General features: G+C 38.1%; 1 protein-coding gene across 1 annotated transcript in view; it reads right to left on the bottom strand.

Moving 5' to 3' along the window:
- The window catches only part of LOC150108079 (dynein axonemal heavy chain 3-like), a 1881116-nt gene that overhangs the window by 1130235 nt on the left and 726898 nt on the right, over positions 1-23983 (bottom strand). Inside the window, exon 35 of the mRNA XM_090415945.1 lies at positions 23707-23787. Within this exon, the coding sequence (XP_090272071.1) occupies positions 23707-23787 (81 nt within the window). The remainder of the gene's footprint in view (positions 1-23706; positions 23788-23983) is intronic.

The raw sequence follows: 23983 nt of genomic DNA, 5'->3' as shown, positions 1-23983 counted from the left end.
TTTAGATCCTAATTCCACTATCACCGGCAGATCTCTTATTTCCTCCACTTCCAACAATATACTCTCACCAAGCATAAATTCTGCATCCCATCTATGTTTTCCAAATTTTAAAACCTTACATTTTGCAATTGAACTCACATCCCCATCTGCTTGCCCAATCACTCAATCTATTCAAGTCCTCTTGTAAGGCCACAACATCTTCACTACTCTTTAAGGTTCGTCCCAACTTTGCATCATCTGCAAACAACTCAATATCTCCATCCAAACCCTTGCCAATATCATTAATATACAAGTTAAATAGTAATGGCCCTAAAACAGACCCCTGAGGCACTCCACTAGTGACTTTCCTTTTCCTGGATATCGCACCCCCATACACAACTTGTTGATACCTATCAGATAGCCAGTCTCCAATCCAATGCACTAATCTATTTTGAAAGTTTATTTTTCACTTGGTTAGAGTATAATGAAATTAGTTTAATCCTTTATCCAAGTGTGAGCAAACAAAGTTTGCACCTGAAAGTATCTTCAGGACTGGGGTAAGGCGGTACAACACCAGGGCAACTCGTTGCAAAGGTGGAGCAAGCTATAGGATTGATGGTAGCTTGCTCCACCTTTGCAATGAGTTACCCTGGTGTTGTACCACCTTACGTTACCCCAGTCCTGAAGATACTTTCAGGCACAAACTTTGTTTGCTCACACTTGGATAAAGGATTAAACTAATTTTATTATGCACTAATTTTATATACAACCCCATCTGCTCTAGTTCGACTGTCAACTTATCATGAGATACTCTATCAAAAGCTTTTGCGAAATCCAAGTATATTATTATTATTATTATTATTCAGGCCTCCAAGGAGTCAAAAGACTCTTCGAGGGAGGTCTTCCTCAGACATAAAGTCTGTCATGACTCATCGAGGGGAGGTCCCCACACCTGAGAAACACAAAGTCTATCATACCACTCTTTAAACTCACTGACTGTTCTCGCTCCCACCACTTCATCAGGCAATGCATTCCACGGCTCAACCACCCTCCACACAAAGAAACCACTCCTTACCCTCTTGCTCACAGTTTCCTTTCGTAACTTCCAGGGATGGCCTCTTCTCATCACTCATTCCTGCTGTTCAACCAAGCGAAAGAACTCCCCAGTGTCAACCCTGTAACCACCTCTCAACAGTTTAAAAGTCTCAATCATATCACCTCTCCTTCTTCTATCCACCAAACTCTGCAGTCCACATTCTCTCAGCCGATCCTCAGAACTATCCTTGTACAGTCCTGAAACCATCTTTGTCATCCGTCTTTGTATCTTTTCCACAGTTAATTTATCCCCTTCAAATCCCGGGGACCAAATCTGAGAACAATAATCCAAGTGTGGTCTGATCAGAGGCTTATACAACGGAATGATAACCCTCTTATTTCTGCAGGTCAGTGTCTTTCTCATAATTGCAGCAATCCTCTGGGTTAATTTCACCACCTTTGCAATATGTCCACTAAACTTCAGGTTTCTATCAATCATCAACCCCAGATCTCTTGTCTCCCCTACTTCCTCCAGTATAACTCCTCCCATAGAGTATGCAGCATCCCATCGATGTTTCCCAAACCTCAAGACCTTACATTTTGCTGCATTAAACTGATGTCCCCATTCCTTTGCCCATCTATCAAGCTTATTTAAATCCTCTTGCAGGGCTACCACATCTGCACTATTACTAATAATCCTTCCCAGCTTCGCATCATCCGCAAACAACTGAATATCCCCCTGCAATCCACTGGCTATGTCATTGATATAAAGGTTAAACAATATAGGTCCTAGTACAGAGCCCTGTGGAAATCCCCACTTGTAACTCTCTGCCTCCTGGAAACTGCTCCACCATACACAACTCTCTGATACCTATCAGACAGCCAATCCTGAATCCAGTTGACCAATCTGACATCCAGACCCATGTGCTGCAACTTAAATATCAGCTTAACATGTGGCACCCTGTCAAATGCTTTCGCCAAGTCTAAGAAAATTGCAGTATATGCCTTTCCCTCATCTAAAGTTCTTGTAACTTTATTATAAAAGGCTAGTATATTGCTAAAACAAGGGCGTCCTTTCACAAATCCATGTTGATTCTCACAGATAACATTACCATCATCTGCCCAATGCTGTATACGGTCCCTCACTACTTTCTTCAAGATCTTAACAACTACTGATGACACACAGACTGGCCTATAATTAGACACTTCCAGTCTGTTACCACCCTTAAGCAATGGAACTATCTTACCTTCCTTCCATTCCCTGGGCACCTTTGCCAAAGCCAGACTTTCCTTGAAAAGCAACATTAAAGGCACTGTCAATTCCCTAGCACATTCTCTCAAAACTCGTGGTGAAATACCATCCAGTCCCACAGCTTCACTGACATCCAGAGTACGCAGTATCTGAAACACACTCTCCTCCTGTACCTCCAGACCTCGAAAAAGTCCTATCATTCTAGCATTAAAACTGACTCCTCTAGGATGAAATATTCCAATAAAGTGTTCATTGAACAATTCCACTATGTCCTCTGCATGAGTCACTCTATTCCCATTTTTATCCCACAATATCATTCTTCCACAGTCATTTCTCCTCCTACTGGCCACATAGCTAAAAAATTCCCTGGGATTTTCTTTGGATCTTAGGGCCAATGTCCTTTCATATTCCAGTTTCGCTTTCCTTACCACACTAGTCACTCTTGTGGCCTGTGTCTTATATTCTTCATGCATCTTCTCTTCACCTGTCTCCATATATCTCTTCCATATCCTCTTTTTCGCATGGAATTCCAGTTTAATATTGTTTGTCATCCACTTTACTCCAAATTGTGTCCTCTTGTTCACTCGTGGTATACAACTTACCATTGCTGCTAAGAAATATTCTTTCATAATTTCCCATGCACTAATGATATCCCGGCCTTCCAATTCCTCCCTCCATGAAACTTCCCCAAGTTCACGTCTTAGACTATTATAATCACCTGCCTTATAATTCCACATATGTTCCCGTCTCTTTGATACTCCTGCATGTCTATTCATTTTCCAAGTCAACACCATGGTCACTCTCTCCAACTGGTGGGAGAGACGTCAACTCAGTTATTATCAACTCTTCCGATGCTATAACCAAATCCAAAACTTTTGAACCTCTTGTTCCCTCTGTTACATGTAGCCTAAGACATTTGTTTCTCAGGAATTCTAGAAATTCCATTCCCCTATTGCTACATGCATCTTCCTCTCTCCAATTTGTACTACTGAAGTTAAAATCTCCCATAACAATCATTCTTCTTGCACTTGCCAAACTTAGCTGTCTAAACATCTCCTGGTCCCCATCCTGTGTGCTCCTGGGTCTATAGCAACACCTCACTAAATATCCTGTCTTGCCTACCTCGACCTCACACCATACGCTCTCAAAATCATTTGTCTCACTTCCTTCCAAATTCTCCACTCTTAGAGGACATAGGTCATCACTTATCATAAGCAGAACCCCACATAGCTTATTACTGAGCAGATTACTGTGTATCCTTCTCCTCTGTCCAAGGAAACAGTCACTTTATTGTAATAAGTAAGTAGATTACTAAAACATGACCTCCCTTTAGCAAATCGATACTGTCAATCTAAAATTATACCATTGTTGTCAACCCAACTCTGGATCCTAGTTCTCACAAGCTTCTCCAACAACTTAACCACAACACCTGACACAGAGATAGGCCTACAGTTTGATGCTTGAGTTCGATCACCACCTTTATGAAGTGTCACAATCTTGCCCTCCTTCCACTCTTTAGGAACATGACCAAGTGCAAGACTCGCATTAAAAAAATATGTCAAGGCAGGTGTCAACTCTCTGGCACATTCCTTCAGAATATGCAGTGATATATTATCAAGTCCCACAGCCTTATTTATATCTAGTTTACTCACCTTCCCAAACACCTATTGCTGACTTACAGTCAGTCTTTCTTCCCCATCATCAACTCATCTCAATCTCTCTATGAAGTCACATTCACAAGATTGAAAGATATTTATTAACTGCTCATTAAGTATCTCCACCACACATTCTGCATCAGCTGTCTTTATACCATTGCCTCCAATGAAAGTCATCCTTCCATAATTATTATTAGTATTATTATTAATATTAATCAGGCCTCCATGGAGTCAAAAGACTCATCATGGGAGGTCCTTCCTAAGAACATAAAGTCTGTCAAGACTCACTGAGGGGAGGTTCCCCCTAAGAAACACAAAGTCTATCATACCACTCCTTAAACTCATTGACCGTTCTCACCCTCACCACTCTATCAGGCAATACATTCCACGGCTCAACCACCTTCCATGCAAAGAAACCACTCCTCACCCTCTTGCTCACAGTTTCCTTTCGTAACTTCCAGGGATGGCCTCTTGTCATCACTCCTTCCCGCTGTTCAACCAAGTGAAAGAACTCCCCAGTGTCAACCCTGTAAGCACCTCTCAACAGTTTAAAAGTCTCAATCATATCACCTCTCCTTCTTCGATCCACCAAACTCTGCAGTCCACATTCCGTCAGCCGATTCTCATAACTATCCCTGTACAGTCCTGAGACCATCTTTGTCATCCGTCTTTGTATCTTTTCCACAGTTAATTTATCCCCTTCAAATCCCGGGGACCAAATCTGAGAACAATAATCCAAGTGTGGTCTGATCAGAGGCTTATACAACGGAATGATAACCCTCTTATCTCTGCAGGTCAGTGTCTTTCTCATAATTGCAACAATCCTCTGGGTTACCTTCACCACCTTTGCAATATGTCCCCTAAACTTCAGGTTTCTATCAATCATCAACCCCAGATCTCTTGTCTCCCCAACTTCTCCAGTATAACTCCTCCCATAGAGTATGCAGCATCCCATCGATGTTTCCCAAACCTCAAGACCTTACATTTTGCTGCATTAAACTGACAACCCCATTCATTTGCCTATCTATCTAGCTTATTCAAATCCTCTTGCAGGGCTACCAAATCTGCACTATTAATAATAATCCTTCCCAGCTTCGCATCATCCGCAAACAACTGAATATCCCCTTGCAATCCACTGGCAATGTCATTGATATAAAGGTTAAACAATATAGGTCCTAGTACTGAGCCCTGTGGAACCCCACTTGTAACCTTCTGTCTCCTTGAAACTCCTCCACCATTCACAACTCTCTGATACCTATCAGACAGCCAATCCTGAATCCAGTTGACCAATCTGACATCCAGACCCAGACAAATGCTTTGCTAAGTCTAAGAAAATTGCAGTATATGCCTTTCCTTCATCTAATGTTCTTGTAACTTTATTATAAAAGGCTTGCATATTGCTAAAACAAGAGTGCCCTTTCACAAATCCATGTTGATTCTCACAGATAATATTACCCTCATCTGCCCAATGCTGTATATGGTCCCTCACTACTTTCTCCAAGATCTTAACAACTACTGATGACACACAGACTGGCCTATAATTAGACACTTCCAGTCTGTTACCACCCTTATGCAATGGCACTATCTTACCTTCCTTCCATTCCCTGGGCACCTTTGCCGAAGCCAGACTTTCATTGAAAAGCCAGGTTAAAGGCACTGTCAGTTCCCTAGCACATTCTCTCAAAACTTGTGGTGAAATTCCATCCAGTCCCAAAGCTTTACTGACATCCAGATTTCTCAGTATCTGAAACACACTCTTCTCCTGTACCTCCAGACCTCGAACCAGTCCTATCCCTCTAGCATTAAAACTGACTCCCCCAGGATGAAATACTCCAATAAAGTGGTCATTGAACAATTCCACTATGTCCTCTGCATCAGTCATTCCCATTTTTATCCCACAATATCATTCTTCCACAGTCATTTATCCTCCTACTGGCTACATAACTAAAATATTCCCTAGGATTTTCTTTGGATCTTTGGGCCAATCTCCTCTCATATTCCAGTTTCGCTTTCCTTACCACACTAGTCACTCTTCTGGCCTGTGTCTTATATTCTTCACGCATCTTCTCTTCACATGTCTCCTTATATCTCTTCCATAGCCTCTTTTTCACATGCAATTCCTGTTTAATATTGTTTGTCATCCAATTTACTCCAAATTGTGTCCTCTTATTCACTCGTGGTATACAACTTACCATTGCTGATAACAAATATTCTTTCACAATTTCCCACGCACTAACGATATCCCGTCCTTCCAATAGCTCCCTCTATGAAACTTCCCGAAGTTGATGTCAAAGAATATTAGAATCACCTGCATTATAATTCCACATAAGTTCCCGTCTCTTTGATATTCCTGCATGCCTATTCATTTTCAAAGTAGTCAAAACCATATGGTCACTCTCTCCAACTGGTGGGAGAGATGTCATCTCAGTTATTATCAACTCTTCTGATGCTATAACCAAATCTAAAACTCTTGAACCTCTTGTTCCGTCTGTTACATGTTGCCTAAGACATTTGTCCCTCAAGAATTCTAGAAATTCCATTCCACTATTGCTACATGCATCTTCCTCTCTCCAATTTATACTACTGTAGTTAAAATCTCTCATAACAATCATTCTTCTTGCACTTGCCAAACTTAGCTGTCTAAACATCTCCTGGTCCCCATCCTCCATGCTCCTGGGTCTGTAGAACACCCCAATAATCATTCTTTCTTTTGCTGGCTACATATCGAAAGAATTCCCTAGAATTCTTTTTGGCTTCCTTAGATAACTGCTGTTCATACCTTTCTTTAGCTACTCTCACCAACCAAGTCACCCTCCTTGCCTAGTCCTTGTAGACTTCATGAAATTAGTTACTTCCACTTCTCTTATGCTGCCTCCACAATGCCCTTTTTCTCTGTATCGCATGCTTAATTTCTTTATTCATCCATCTCACACCTACATTATTTAACCTTCTCACCTGTGGTATACATTTAGACATTGCAGCTACTAAATAGTTCTTGAAAATCCCCCAAGCTGCATTGATCTCTTTTCCAGCTAACTCCTCATTCCATGCTACACCTGCAAGCTGTCTCCTGAGCTCTTCATAATCACTCCCCCTTGTACTTCCACATATACCCTTTTTTAACAGGGGTCCTTGCACTGCTGGCAACCACCCAGGTAATCATCTCATGGTCACTTTCACCAATAGGTGGATGATTTGACACCTCATTTATAATTACATCCTCCGATGAGATGACCAAATCCAAGACCCTTAATCCTCGTGTGCCCTCTGTTACATACTGTCTGAGTTATTTATCCCTCAAAAACTCAAGAAACTCATTTTCTTTACTTCCAGTTGCTATCTCTTCCTTCCAGTCTATATTGCCATAATTAAAATCACCCATAATGATCACCCTTTTCTTATTTGCTTGGCTTATTTGTCTATACATTTCACTATCACTACCATCCACATTACCAGGTCTATAACAACATCCCACCAAGTATTTGATTCTATTCACCTCTATCTCACACCATACTGCCTCAAAACCACTTGCCCTATTTCCCTCTTACATCGCTACCTTGTATGGACATAACTCTTTCTCTATCATCAATAGCACTCCCCCTCCCTTTTTACCCCTTCTAACCTCACGAAACACATCATACCTTTCCATCTCTATTCCTGTCAGGATGTCGTCCTCATCTAATCATGTCTCACTTATTTCAACAATCTTTGGGTGCACAGACGGAATTAGTGCAACCATTTCATCCGTCTTGTTTCTTATACTTCTAGCATTGGTATACAAACATGACAGCTCATTTCTGGAACTACAGTTAGTTCCACTGATACCACTCACTCGATGCGATCTTTCCACGCTGGATTGGAGCCATTTCCCTTTCTGCCTCTTCATTCTAGAATCCTTTGCAATTCCATCTGTTTCCTCTTGATCCCTGATCATCCCATTTCTTTCCTGCCTACACATGCTCTCACCTTTTCTTGGAGTATCCACCTTTCTCACGCTGTGTACCCCCTGTCCACCCTGAGTCTCCCCATTTCCCTGTCCTCTTGCACTCCCATTCTCTCATTTTCTATACTCATACCACTCACTTCCAATTCATTTCCACTTCTTCAATCTCTCCTGTCTTACTCTCCTGCTCTTCCACATCACTCCCTTCTTAATCTATTCACTTCTCTACCTTCCAGCAGCAGTCTCTCCAAGGGACTCACACCATAACTACTCAAATGCAGTCCATCGCTCCCATACAGCTCACTTCATCCCTCAAACTCATTCCACACATTAACAAACTGTACTCCCCATCTCCTCACACATTTCAGCCAGAATATCATTCATAATCCTTGCTCTCTGCCTCATTTCACCACAATCATACCTAGGCAACACACTGACTACCCTTCCTGTCACACTATTCTCTTTTATCTTTCCAAGCAGTCTCCTGACATTCATTTTGACATGCTGTTTGTTCTCTCTCAAATCATTTGTACCAATTAATTCAATTAACTCTTTTGCTCACTCCCGCCTCGTATCCAATGCCTCAATCACTCTACTCATTTTACCGCCTGGAAAACATACCTTGTGCATTTTATCCTCTAGCACACCCTTAATAATGTAGTCACCATACAACGCCACTCGCTCATCTTTCGTTAACTCTTTCATGCCATCATGATTTATTTTAATAGTTTTGACCTGAATTCTCTTAATTTCATTCTGCATCCATTTCATTTCTTGCCTCATCCAATCCAATTCACCTTCCGAATCTCGCGACACATTGACTCTATCATTAAATCTTTCTAACTTTCTAACTCTCGACCACCTCTTCTCACTTTCCCTCTCATTCATCCTTCTTTGTTTCCATACTTTCGGTCCAACATACGTCCAACTTTCACTATCATTCTTCTCGCTTTCACTCTCATTTATCTTTCTTTGTTTCCGTACTTTCGGACTAAGATGCATCCAACTTTCGCTATCATTCTTCTCACTTTTACTGTCATTCATCTTTCTTTGGTTCAGTACTTTCGTTCCAACATGCGTCAACTCTCGCCATCAGTCATTCTTTTTTCGCTATCACTTATTCTTTCGATTTTTTTCACTTGCGATTTCTGCATCACACTTTCTACTTTCATTCGTTCTCTCAATTTCGTTTCTTTCTGCCTCACTTTCGTCCCTTTTAACATCCGTTATGGTTTTCAAATCACTCTTTTTCTTTTTTCCTGCTTTTTTAACATTTTTTCGCCTCTCTTTCTCACCGTACTTCTCTTTTAAACGTGCACTTGAGACACAATCGGTACTAACACTTTCTGTCATCAATTTCATATTTGCATTCATCAGTTCCTCGTTCAGATCACACTTCGCACACACCCTTCTTCCATCTGCACTAAACATTCCCAAATCATTTATGTAATTGAAGGAATACATATAACAGACATCACACTTAACGAAACGATTAGTAAATTAATAATCATTATTATTAGGTTACTAGGTCTAATAATAATGATTTATGATTTCGTATTTTAGTTTAGGCAAGAAAAATCCCCCACGCTAATAATACCGGTAGCGTACAACGTGTACGGCTACTCTTACTCAAACAATTACGCATATATACTTAATTATTCCTAGTAAAACTTATCTGAATCAGGAGCTGCGTCCGCAACGCTTCTCTCACTAGTGCCCTCCTTTATTGAGGACTCATCAGTGAGAGCCAGATCCATAAGTGATACCAAGGTTGAAGAAATGCAGAAGTCATAATTCCATACACAATTAGCCAAATTACTAAAAATACTCTGGATTAGAGATAGTGTTGAAAGTTTTTTCACTTGGTTAAACTATAAATTAAAGATGCCAAGAAATTATATTCTTGGTTTCATCCTTGATCCAAGTGTAAGCAAATAAAGTTTGCACATGAAGTCACTTCACGACTAAGCTATTTGTATAGAGGCTAATGACTTTACATCGATTGCCTTAGTATCCAATAATGCAATGCAGAGATCCTTATGGACATTGCTTCTGGGTCTGGCTCCCACCGATGAGACCTCAATAAAGGTTGAAACTTTTCAGGGTAGTGTCCCTTCCTATAATGCATAGCATTATACATGTCTGTAAGGATATGTGCAGTGCATTATGGGATCTAAAGCAATCGATGTGAAGTCATTAGCCTCTATATATGAGTTGCCATGTCATGAAGTTACTTCATGCACAAACTTTGTGCATGAAGTAACTTCATGCACAAAGTTTGGATAATATATTTATCCAAATATATTATATTTGGATAAAGGATGAAACCAAGAATATAATTTCTTGGCATCTTTAATTTATAATATAACCACGTGGAAAAACTTTCAACATCTATCTCTAATCCAGAGTATTTTAATAATAAGGTGTGACACTTTTGGCTATTTACATATGGAAATATGAATTCTGCATTTCATTGGTGGGGGAGAGGATTCAGAGGAGAGTGACCAAGATGGGATATGATAGAAATATTTAAGTTACTTAAAGGGTTTTATAGGATTGATGCACGGCAAATGTTTTAGCACTTAGCTAGAGAGGTAGAACAAGTGGTTATCCCTGCAAGTTGAGTAAGAGTGTAGTTATTATGGGATGTGCAGACTAGATTTGTCACTTGGAGAGTGCTGAATAAATGGATTTGGTTGCCAGAAACAGTTGTGAGCACTTTTTCTATTAATGGGTTCAAGGAAAGGTATGATAGATGTTGTGTATACAGCTTGGGTCTCCAGCGATCAGTTTTCAGTCTCCATGGAGGTGCACATATAATAATAATATACCATAAAGATCACCTCTTCTCTCCTCTCAGTAACTTAAACTACAATCTTGTCATCATGAAAGCCCATCAAAGGTAATGCCATCATTTTGATGGATACCACTAAGTACAATTGCAAACTGAATTATTACAGCACCGATCTACATATAGTACAATTAGATCCTACTCAAAACCACATGCCATTAGCATGCATAACCAATTTCTTTTCACACTCTGATTTAGCTTTCTTCACAATACTCATTACTTTTCTGGCCTGAACTTTATATGTTTTAATAGCTCCTTTCACTTTTATTCTCAGGTTAGTCATTCTACATATTCTTCTTGTGGATCTCTTATTATTACTATCCAAGACCTCATGGAGTCAAAGACTCATCTGGGAGGTTCTTTTATCACACACAGCTCATCATACCGTGCCTTGAACACATTCCAGTTACTTCAGACACCACACTCTCAGGTAAGGCATTCCAATCATTTACAACTCTGCACGAAAAAAACCTGCCTCTCACTCCCCTACTCACACCTTCTTTATACAGTTTTCAAGGATGACCTCTGGTTCTCCCCCGATCTCCCAATATTTTCTGTAGAACTTCTCCAGCATTAATCCTATAACAAACCCTTACCAACTTGTAGGTCTCTATCATATCTCCCCTCTTCCTTCTCTCCACTGACTCTGCAAATTACATCTTTTCAATCTTTCCTCATACTCGACATTCCAGAGGTCAGAAACTACCTTAGTCAGCCACCTTTGGACCCTTTCCAACATCTCTTCATCCCTCTGAAAACCGGGAGACCAAATCTGGGCACAGTAGTCCATGTGTGGCCTGATCAAAGCCTTATACAACAGAAGAAGAATCTCCCTAACAGAAGAAGAATCTCCCTACTTCTACACGTCAGTGTCCTCAGCATCATTCCGAGAAGCCTTTGTGTTGTCTTCACAATTTTGGCTATGTCTCCTCTAAATTTCAGATCCATATCCACTATCTGAATATCTCCATCCAAATCCTCAGGCCAAATAGAGGCTGTCAGGATCAGATCTTCACTTTACGACTAATAGTCGAGAAAGCATGGGAATATAACAAAGATCTGTATTTAAGTTTTGTCGATTATGGAAAAGGCATATGACAAGGTGCCAAGAGAGAAGCTATTCAATACGCTGCAGTTATATGGTGTCAATGGGGCATTATATCAAGCAATACTTAGTCTTTATTTGAGTTGTGAGTCAGCAGTTAGAATTGAAGGAATTACAGGAAGATGGTTTAATGTTAAATCTGGTGTGAGACAAGGATGTACTTATCCCCTCTGTTATTCATTATCTATATGGATCACATTATGAAGGAATGTGGTATTAAACCTGATATCAAAATTGGAGATGTTAATGTCAGCTCTTTGCTTTATGCGGATGATGTTATACTTCTAAATAAATCCGCTACAAGTCTGCAAGATTCTCTGACTAAATTGAATAGCTGTTGTAATAGATATGGTATGAAGGTCAGCAATAAAAAGACAAAGACAATGAAAATAGGCAGAATCATTGAAAATGTCAACTGTGTTGTGAATGGAGAACCTGTGGAACAAGTAAAACATTTCAGCTACTTAGGCACAATTTTTACTGAAGATGGTAAACTAAATATAGAAATAGACAACAGAATCAGCAAAGCTGGTATCGTGGGAAGTCAATTGAATAAATTCATATGGAATAAGAAAGAAATTAGTCGGAACACTAAATTAGCTGTATACAAGACTGTGTTCAAACCAATTTTAACTTATGGATCTGAGAGCTGGGTCAGAAGTAAAACACTTGACCAAAGACTAGAGACCGCAGATATGAGAGTCCTGAGAAAGATTAGAGGCGTGAACAGATGGCATCAATGGCAATATTATATTAAAAATGAGGATATTAGGAAAGAATTTGACATTGTCAGCATCCAGGAATGTGTTATCAGAGCTAATCTCAGGTGGTATGGTCACTTAAATAGAATGGGAGAGGAAAGATTAGCAAAACAAGTGTTCTCTGCCAGGTTGGCAGGAAAACGACCCAGAGGAAGACCAAGATATAGGTGGATTGATACGGTACAAAGTGCCTTAGACAATAGAAATATAAGATCTGATAATGTTGGAGTCCTGACAAGTAACAGACTGATTTGGAGGAAAATTGTAGATAGGAAGTTAGTAATGATGTAATTTTTTCATGTAGTACTGTCATATCCTGTACACCCCTTGAGGGTACATGGCAGGAATTTGATGATGATGATGATGAAATCCTCACCTATATCATTAACATACAAGTTAAACAATGATAAATTTAGTTTAATCCTTTATCCCAGTGAGAGCAAACAAAGTTTGCACCTGAAAATATCTTCAGGACTAAATATAGTGTTGTACTATCTGACCTGGGTAAGTAGTACAACACCAACACCGCAAACTTTGTTTGCTCTCACTGGGATAAAGGATTAAACTAAATTTATCATAGTCTAACCTAGCAAAAAATAAACTTTCAATACAAGTTAAACAGTAATGGCCCTAAAACAGATCTCTAAGGCACTCCGCTAGCGACTTTCCTTTTCCTCGACATCGCTCCCCCCCCCCCCCATACACAACTTCTTGATACCTATCAGACAGCCAATCTCCAATCCAATGCACCAATCTAATATCCAACCCCATCCGCTCCAGTTTGACTATCAATTAATCATGAGGTACTTTATCAAAAGCCTTTGCGAAATCCAAGTATATCACTGTGTATCCTTCTCCTCTGTCCAAGGAAGCAGTCAGTTTATTGTAATAAGTAAGTAGATTACAAAAACATGACCTCCCTTTAGCAAATCCATGCTGTCCATCAAAGATGATAGCATTGTTGTCAACCCAACTCTGGATCCTAGTTCTCACAAGCTTCTCCAACAACTTAACCACAACACCTGACACACGGATAGGCCTATAGTTTAATGCTTGAGTTCGATCACCTCCTTTATGAAGTGGCACAATCTTGCCCTCCTTCCACTCCTTAGGGACTTGACTGAGTGCAAGTCTCGCATTAAAGAAATATGTCAAGGCAGGTGTCAACTCTCTGGCACATTCCTTCAGAATACGTGGCAATATATTATCAAGTCCCACAGCCTTATTAGCATCTACTTTACTCAACTTCCCATACACTTCTTGCTCACTTACAGTCAGTCTCTCCTCCCCATCATCTACCACTCTCAATCTCTCCATGAAGTCACATTCACAAGATTGAAAGACCTGTATGAACTGCTCATTAAGTATCTCCACCACACATTCCGCAACTTTATACCATTTTCTCCAATCAATGGCATCCATCCATAATCATTTTTTCTTTTGCTGGCTGCATATCAAAAGAACTTCTTAGAATTTTTTTTTTGGCTTTATTAGCTAACTGCTGTTCATACCTCTCTTCAACTACCCTCACCAACCAAGTCACCCTCCTTGCCTGGTCTTTGTAGACCTCATGGAATTGGTTATTTCCATTTTGCTTATGCTGCCTCCACAATGCCCTCTTTCTCTGTATTGCATGCTTGATCTCTTTATTCATCCATCTCACACCTACTTTAACTCTTGCTTAATAATTGTGCACATCTATTTCATGCCTGATTATTTCTTCTAACTCTAGGAATACATCCAGATAACCTTATTTAAGCACTTTTTCAAAGCTTCCCATGCATTGTTGATATCTTTTTCATTCAGAAACTGATAGCATGAGACCAAAAATAGTATTCTCCTAAAGGGATCATAATTTCCAGCATTACAGTTCAGCATGTTGCATGCCCTAATTGGAACAATTAATATAATTAGCCACTTTCTAGGAAAGCAAAGCATGATCACTCAACCAACTAGTGGTAAAATAGTAATATTTTTAACAGAGACCCATTCAAAACTATTAACAAATCTAACACTCTTTCTCAAGTTTCTTCTTTCACAGGTTACTTGAGAAAATTGTCTTTCAACAATGCAATAAATTCTGATTCATTCTTATCACCCATAATGATCATTAATTTAGTACACATCAGGTTAAACTGGTGATACATTTCATCGTTCCCTGTAACTGAACTGCCAGACCTGTAGCAACAATCCACCATATATTTCATCCTATTAGCCTCTACTTCCGATAACCGATAACCTCAAACTCACTGCTACATTGAACATTATTACTATTATTGTTTTCATGTGTTTATACCCAGACACACTTAAGTCATCTAATATCATTAGTACATGACTTATTTTTCACAGTATTAACAACACCACAAACACTTTTATCAACAAAGATGTTTTATTAACGCTAATATTTCGCTGATTTTCAACTCAGCATCATCAGAGCACAACACACATGTAAACACGACAGTGAGTGAGTGAAACAATATAATTGCAAAAGACAAAATGTCTAAAGTCCTATTTTTGGCGCCCTCTAACGAAAAAAAAAAACAGCAGTTATCCAGGAGTTTTTCTTAGGATAACCGTCTCCCAAATTTTTGGCAAATTAATGCAACCATATTTGTTAAGGTTGGGAGAATTCTCCAAAGCCATTGCTGACTCAAAAAATAATCTTTCAGATCTATAATGACTCCTAAATAGCACATTCGTTTTCCTCCATCTAATCCTGTGTGAAGGAGTGTCCAAAGCGTGGTCTGCCAGTCCCGACTTGCCATAGTAATAGTAGCGAATGTATCTTTCATGTTCTTCCAGGTGGATGTTCACTGATCTTCCTGTTTGCCTATAATAGGTCAAGTCACAACTCTGATCCGCTCGCCAAAGGATAAACTTCACCCTTTAGCACACCCAGGAGTGTATGAAGTTCCATGTGACTGTGACTTGGCCTATTATGGGCAAACAGGAAGATCAGTGAACATCTGCCTGGAAGAACATGAAAGATACATTCGCTACTATTACTATGGCAAGTCAGGACTGGCAGACCACGCTTTGGACACTCCTTCACACAGGATTAGATGGAGGAAAACGAATGTGCTATTTAGGAGTTGTTATAGATCTGAAAGATTATTTTTTGAATCAGCGATGGCTTTGGAGAATTCTCCCAATCTTCACAAATATGGTTGCATTAATTTGCCAAAAATTTGGGAGACGGTTATCCTAAGAAAAACTCCTGGATAACTGCTGTTTTTTTGTTTTTTTTTTTTTTTTTCGTTAGAGGGCGCCAAAAATAGACCTTTTGTCTTTTGCAATTATATTGTTTCACTCACTCACTGTCGCGTTTACATGTGTGTTGTGCTCTGATGATGCTGAGTTGAAAATCAGCGAAATATTAGCGTTAATAAAACATCTTTGTTGATAAAAGTGTTTGTGGTGTTGTTAATACCGTGAAAAATAAGTCATGAATAACCATCAACGCCTAAACTTACCTGTTAGATTAATATCATTAGTAGTATTTCCCCACCTCTCCTCTCTTTATTCATTCCTAAAAATACTATACTTTTTACTCAATCCCAGATAACAATATCTGATTCTGATAGCCAGGTTTCATTAATGCCAATAGGCCACAAGGTATTTAATAAACCAACAAACTCAACTTCTTTCTTTCTGATGGTCCCACATTTGTATGTGTGTGTGTGTGTGTGTGTATATATATATGTGTGTGTGTGTGTGTTACTGTAAAAGCCTGAAAACTGGTAAATTCTAGCATTTACCATAGTGAGGTGATAAAAGTCCGAAAAATTCTTCTAAATGCTTCTATTTTGAGCTTTTATGTCAGCTACCAAACCATTTCGGTAAATGCCAGCCTTTACCAACACCAATTGGTAAAAGCCTGTATTTTTTTTTTTTACTGTGATTGTGCTTTTCAAGTGAGCGTATGTGTTTTTTTTTTAATTTTTAATTATTTTTTGAACGTGTAAGTTTTAAAATATTCTAACAGTCATTTATCTTGCATAACTTAATGAAATGCAAAACTGTGTAAATGGAATAGGAAATTAAAACAGGATTACCTAACCTAACCTATAATCAACTATGCACTAAAAGAAATAAGAAAAGGTAGATTATGTAAAATATATTAGCACATTATCACTCATTTCTATGAAGGAAATAAAAAAAAAAAACACGTAAAATATATTAGCACAAAAACAATAGATCATAGCCACTCGCACCCATCTATACCCGCACACGACTGAGCGGTTAGGTACGCGAACAGCTAAGAGAATCACGAGCATGTTCAGACATGCAGAGTACAGGCTCAGACAGACTCACTGCTTATTACGGGCTTTTACCAATTGGTGTTAGTAAATGCTGGCATTTACCGAAATAGTTTGGTAAAAACCCAAAATGGAAGCGTTTACAAGCATTTTTTGGACTTTTACCACTTTACTGTGGTAAATGCCAGGATTTACCGGTACAACCTAAGATTTACCAATTTTCGGGCGTTTACAGTAACATGTGAAGGGTGCAGGGGAAAAACAACTTCAGTCCACGATATTGATTTCCGAAAAAAACTTAATTAAATTTTCCTTGTTGTTAAAATGCAAGTAAACATAGCATAACAAAATAAAAAAAAATAGATATGGTAAATTCATGTATATTAAGCATAATAATTTAAATAGTATTTAAAAATTAAAAAAACAAATGGCAAATAATGACCTTTTTGTCGAAATGGCCGGACTGAAGTGGTTTTTCCCCGGTAAATTCCGGCTAAGTTGGTGCCCATATAAAAAAAATGGTTGTTATGCACATTTTTTTATTAATCGGATTAGTAATATCGGATTTTTTAATTAATTAATTATTTAATTCATAAATAATGATCAGATCGCATCCCTTGTTTTAAAGATAATAGGTACTGAGGGGATTATTATACTAACAAAGGTTAGTAAGTGCTTCTTTATTAAGTAAGCAATAATACACAAAAAATGAAATATGGTAAAAAGTAATAAAAATGTAAGTAAAATTTAAAATATTGTAGTTTTAAAATAATTATTTATTTCAATCATCTATTGGATGGTCATCAACGTTGTCGTCATCACCACCCTATATGGAGCATCATTATACAGCAAGTCTTCGTAAAATTTTTTTGAATTTGGCCACTCTAAAAACTGAGACAGGTGGAGTAGGTCATTATACTTCGTTAACTTTATGGGTACTTTGGCAGTGTATAAGCTCTGTAGCGCAGTTTCTCTGTTATTTATTTTTTTATTCTTCTGATTCTTTATAGTTTTCTTTACAATAGATGGACGCTTTTCTAGAAAAGCAGCCTTTTCTAGGATGCTTTCTCATTACTGGAAGGATTGTAATTAGTCCACTTAAATAAGAGTTTTGGTCATTATAGTTCCCTAATAAGTTAAAATCACGAATAATTCTTTTTCGTTCGGCATCAGGAATAGTTTCGAAACAACGATACCTTTTGCATAAACAGTCAGGACCAACTTCGTGCCTTGTTGCGCGAAGAATTTTCATTACATCTCTAGTTCTACCTGTCTTTTTTTTCATTTCTTTGTGAGTTTTTCTTTAGTATCAGCTTCACTTTCATTAGAACTATTAGAATAATCACTTATTATTTTCACACTACTTTTTATTATTAAAAAACAATTAAAATACTCGTAAAATCACGATTCAGAAGGCGATGTTACGATGTAATCAGTCAGTTTAGGGATTGTGGTGCGTTTATTATATTATGTGTCTCGAAGATCATGCAATTTTTGATTCAGTGCTCTTGCCAGAACAGTAGAGTCTTGTAGCAGTGCCGGTAAGACTACAACTGCACGGTAGGCGTTTTTTTTTTTTTTTTCTTTAATCGCCTCCGTAGCGCAATTGGAAGAACAGTGGCACATTGCGCCCTTCGATTGGAATAGACCTAAGTTCGATTCGTCGTCGCGATGGGAGGAATCTTTATCCGGACGATTTCAATCGAAGATGAGTTAGCCAATCTCATACAGAGGTAGCAGGGTTTTTTTCTCCCCCATACAGACAAATCGGCCCTTCAGAACACACGCAATTTACAGACAAAAAATACTAGTTGTGGTGGGCGATAGATGGCGTTGATGGAGATGATTCGTAGTAGAAGTTCGATGTAGTGGTTGAGACAGTTGTAGGAATCCTCCCCCGATGAGTCTTCGGACTCCTTGGAGGTGTCAGGAATAATAATAATAATAATAATAATAATAATAATAATAATAATAATAATATTAATAAAACCAAAACAGTAAAACTATAATCAAAACTAGTAGTGATTCAACAAACCACTGATAACAAAATAATGGCTGATGCAATAGTGATAATAGTTGATGTGATTGGACCGAAGTTGTTTTTCCATACAACTGCTCGGACTGAGGGTGTTCTTCCCAAGTTTAAGAAATATTCTCCGTTCATTTGTCTGGACTGAGGGTTGTTTATGCAGAAAGTCGTATTTATGAGATGAAACCTTCCTTTAATCCCCAACAGATGGCGGCATTAGGTTGAATTTAGAAGTATTACTTAATATTTATTGAACATTACACTATTCAAATCCAAAAAATTCTTCATCAGACTCAATATTGAAAGAATCAATTGCGTTAAAAATTTCATTTGGTATTTCTTCAGCTTCATAATCATTGTCACCAGACACCACTGCATTCCCTTGTGCTTTAATGAAACCATTTCTAACACAGTTTTCACTTACTGCAGCCCAACTTTCTACCATCCACGTAACTATATCTTTATATGACGTTCTTTTCATCAGCCCTGTTTGTTATACAGCATTTATGAATGTCATTCATCATCCAGTCTTCCCACTTAGCCCACAAATTGTCTTTGAATGGTTTATTTACTGCAAGATCAAGGGGTTCGAGTTTTTTGTTAAACCACCTGGCATGACGGCGGAATACTTACAATTGTTTTAACTTCTGCTGTCGTGTGTGCCCTACACGAGTCCAACACTAACAACGATTTTGGGTTGAAAAATGCCATTCTTCTCTTTCACCACACATTCTCCAACCAAAATTTCATAACCTCGGAATTTATCCAACCTTTATCATTAGCAGTAACAATAATATCTTTGGAATCACAAACTTTTGGGACAGTCTTTCTTTTGAAAATCACCATCATGAAAATTCCTCTGTCTGTACTTCCTAACTCCACCGCTAGTTGGCGCATGCACGTTATCTATACATCAAAAGGAGTGATGAAAATGTTGGGGGTGCACGTTATACATTAGGTGCACATTATCTATCGAAAAATACGGTAATTATATTATTTAAAATAAAGAGCCAATAGGCTTCATTTCGGCGATGTAAACATTAATTATAGTTACTATATTCGGCATGAAACTCTTTGATTCCGATCTTTAAGTTTCTTATTCGGTTTTAAAAACAATGTAGGATTTAATATCCCCTTAATTTAAATAACGGTAATTATATATGCAATCTGTGTGTCCTTGTTGTAGAACTTTCTCTTTTCCCTCTTCAGACACACTCAAAAGGTCTATACTCAAAGCATATATTTCCACCCCTTTGCAAGATGCATAAACATGTTTAAAGCAATTCATATATTTATCATATTTGCATATCATAGCTGAACTTACATTTTCCCCATTCTTCCCATGATGATATACATTAGGTCTCATCCCAATAGTAATTTTCTCACTCTCCTGAAGCAAAGTCTATTCAAGTACAGGCCATCTTATACAAGTCTTTTCTGCCATCAAATACTCTCTAAGCATCTAAAAAAACTCGCATCCATTTCTTATATACAGCCTGTGCATTGAATGATTAGCTATAATTGTTCTCCTCCTTAACTTGGTACTATCGTATCTAGGTAGAAAACCTACAATTTTTACTCTCTCACATTTCTTTCTCGCTTCTGCAAAGAGATCTTTCATATCCTTTCTCACACTTGCTGCTGTTTAAATTATTAGTTCCAACAAGAACTACCATATCTTTTATCTTCCATTTCTGTTTTTCCATTACATTTGTCATATCTTGACTTTTCACCCATGGACAGCTAGAAGTAGTTATGACCTTTTGAAGTGCAAATTATATGACTGAATTGCCATACACCACACCATATTACTTTTTTTTTTTTAGATTTTAATGGACTTACCTTGTTGTTGTTATTACCAAGTTCAGTGCTTTCCTCCTCTTCTTGTTATCATCCTTTTTCTTATCCTGTCCAAGTTTTGTTAAACATTTGTCTCCCTTTTCTAATTCTCTGGCCGATTCGCCAGAATATTGATGATATCAAGATGTTGTTGCAGAAACACAAACCTTTCTGCTTCTGTCTAAAGGAAACATACTTAAGACCCAATGAGAACCATACCTTTAGGAATTTCACTGTTGTACATAAAGACAGAACTGGAGGTGGTCCTGCTCATGGAGGAGTAGCTATCCTAGTGGGTAGTCATATTCCTTTCCATCAGGTCCAACTTAATACTTCTCTGGAAGCAGAGAAGTATTAAGTCACTTCTCTGTGGGATTTCTTATTGCAGTATGTTCGATCTATTTACTACCAAATGCCGAGTTAAATGAAATTGATCTTGATAACTTTATCTCGCAACTTCCTGAACCCATACTTTTGATAGGTGACTTTAATGGTCACAATATTCTGTAGGTAGCGCCAACACTAATAGACGAAGTCAAATCACTGAAAGAATTCTTGATAATAATAACCTCACCCTTTTAAATAATAAACTCAATACTTTCTTTATCAATAGCAGAATACGTTCATATTCTGCAATTGATCTTACAATCTGCTCCCCTTCCATTCTTCCACTACTCGCTGGGACGTTGAAGAGAACATATATGGAAGTGATCACTTTCCTGATCTCTGCACAATGTCTTCACAGGAACCGTGTTCACCCACATGGATACCTATATGGAAAATTGACCAGGCTGACTGGAACACTTTCTCTCATCTTGCAAAATTTAATGCTGATGCCATCAGTCAAACACCTATAATGAAGCAGTAAAATATATAACAAGTAAAATAAAATATATAATATATAAAATATAAACCTTGACTGATGACGGGGAATTGTTTCAGCACTTGGCATGAAGGGACAGAACAAGAGATCATCTATGGAAGTCGATTAACAGTGTGGTTAGCAGGGGTATGAAGATTAGGTTTTTTTGTTTGGAGAACAGTGAGCCTGGTTGGCCAAGTGGTTAGCATATCCACTCTCGAGCCAAAAGGTTGCGGGGTTCGAATCTTGCTGTGGGCATGGATGTTTGTGATTATCTGTGAAAATACTAGTGGTGGTGGTCGGCGGTAGATGGCGTTGGTGTAGATGATTAAGGTAGTTGCTGGTGGTGGATTGGTGAAGACGGAGAGTTGTAGAGTAGTGTCCTCCCTCGATGAGTCTTTGGGCTCCTTAGAGGTGTTACGTAATAATAATATTTACACAGAATAGGTTGCCACAGTCAGATGTGAGAAAACATTTGTCTGCTAATGGGTTCAAGGAGAGGCATGATAGATATTGTAGGGATAGTTTGGGTCTACCATAATGTCTTTGGACTCTTCACAAACATTCAAACTCAAGAGGTTATTGATATTTTAAGCAACAAGATTTCAAAAAAGATGTTTTCCCTGCTATCACATTGTATAAACTCCGGCTACTTTCAATTTGAGGGAAAAATTTACAAACAAAATAAAGGATTAGCAATGGGCAGCCCCCTATCCCCAATACTAGCCAACATCTTTTTTGAAAACTACAAACAAAAGGCAATCTCCTCATCTACTCTTAAGCCAAAAGTCTGGCTGAAATATGTAGATGACATATTCCTTATCTGGAATATGTCATCTACTTCTTCACACTTTTTTAGTTCACATAAACAACTTCCATCAAGACATCAAATTAACCATCAAGGTTGAAGAAAATGGATCTCTTCCTTTTCTGGACGTAAAACTTACCAAGACATCTGACTCCATAAAAATCTCCATCGTTAGAAAATCTACACACACGGATAGATACCTGCATGCGTCTTCACATCACTATCCAGCACGGAAAGTGGGTATCATCTCAACTCTAGCACATCGTGCAAGAGTTATACCGTCAGATGATGAAGAGCTAAAAAATGAACTACAACATCTAAAAAGAACCTTCACAAGTAATGGCTACTCTTCAAAAACTATTAACAAGCATCTATGCCACCACCACCGCCATCATCAAAACAACTCAGAAACACAGAACAACCCCAAAGGTTATATCTCCTTACCATACATTAGTTCCCTCTCCAAGAAACTATGAAGAATTTTAAGAAAATTTAACATAAAAACGTGCTTATCTACTCTTCTCAAATTAAGATCAATTATAAGCAAACACAAACCAGCTCACAACCATCTACAGTTCCCAGGAGTGTACAAAATTACGTGCAACTGTGGTAAGCCATACTATGGTCAGACTGAGAAATCCATCCTCCTACATCTCGAAGAACACTAGAGAGACATTGCCTACAAAAGAACTAGAGCAAGTGCCCTGTCAAGCCATGTCCTGTTTTCAGTAAACACAAATCATGAAGGCTGCCAACATGAGATAAACTGGACAACAACTTTAAACTTTCATGTATGCCACGACAAGGTAGAATGCTGCATAGTCGAGTCCAAGGAAATTGTTATGGATCCTCATCATATAAACAGTAACCTTAGTTACAATTTACTGGACTCATTCAACTCTGCTATCAGATATTGGCGCACTCGTGAAGTCACACGTGCACAGATGCCTAACAATAGAACTTTAACATGAACTGTAGCTCGAGTTCAAAGTTAACTAAAGTTTATAATAGTCAAATTTCAGTGGCACAATGTTTCTTTATAGTGATTTTTATTTGCTTTCTGTGTTTCTTCATGCCTGAAGAAATCGGCCTTCCAACGAAACACTGCATTATGAATAAATTAATTGTTCTAATTCTCGGATCTAAGTCAGTATATAAAAATATGAATATATATATATATATATATATGAAGCAATGAAATATTAGAGGCAATATTTTTCTTTACACATGTTAGACTATTATTCACTTTTAGATGTGTGATGGTTATATATGTTATACAAGAAAGAAATTCAACAAATAATTACAATCCAATGTTAGTTAATGCTTACCTATCCAATTTGGACATAATAATATCTTGCGTTTGGCTAGCTGTTGTCCTTGCAGAAAAGTTCACACAATTAGGGATGTATCTGAAAAAATATTCAGAACATTATTACTTTGAAGGTATAATATTAAAACATCAAATCCATAAATCTCTGTTCCTATTAGTGCACTATCATCATCAACCATATTTCTCTCATAGCAATGATTTTCAGGGAAACTGATTCAATTTGTCATTTGAGAGACTGTTGTTTTCTGGACAAGTGAGTCTGTTAGAGCAGAGAA

The sequence above is a fragment of the Typopeltis vanoorti genome, chromosome 3 (assembly GCF_054136105.1).
Source record: "Typopeltis vanoorti isolate ZY-2024b chromosome 3, IOZ_Tvanoo_1.0, whole genome shotgun sequence".
NCBI classification, from domain to species: Eukaryota; Metazoa; Arthropoda; class Arachnida; order Uropygi; family Thelyphonidae; genus Typopeltis; species Typopeltis vanoorti.
Note: the sequence above shows the minus strand (reverse complement) of the source record. Positions and strands in the feature narration are given on the sequence as shown.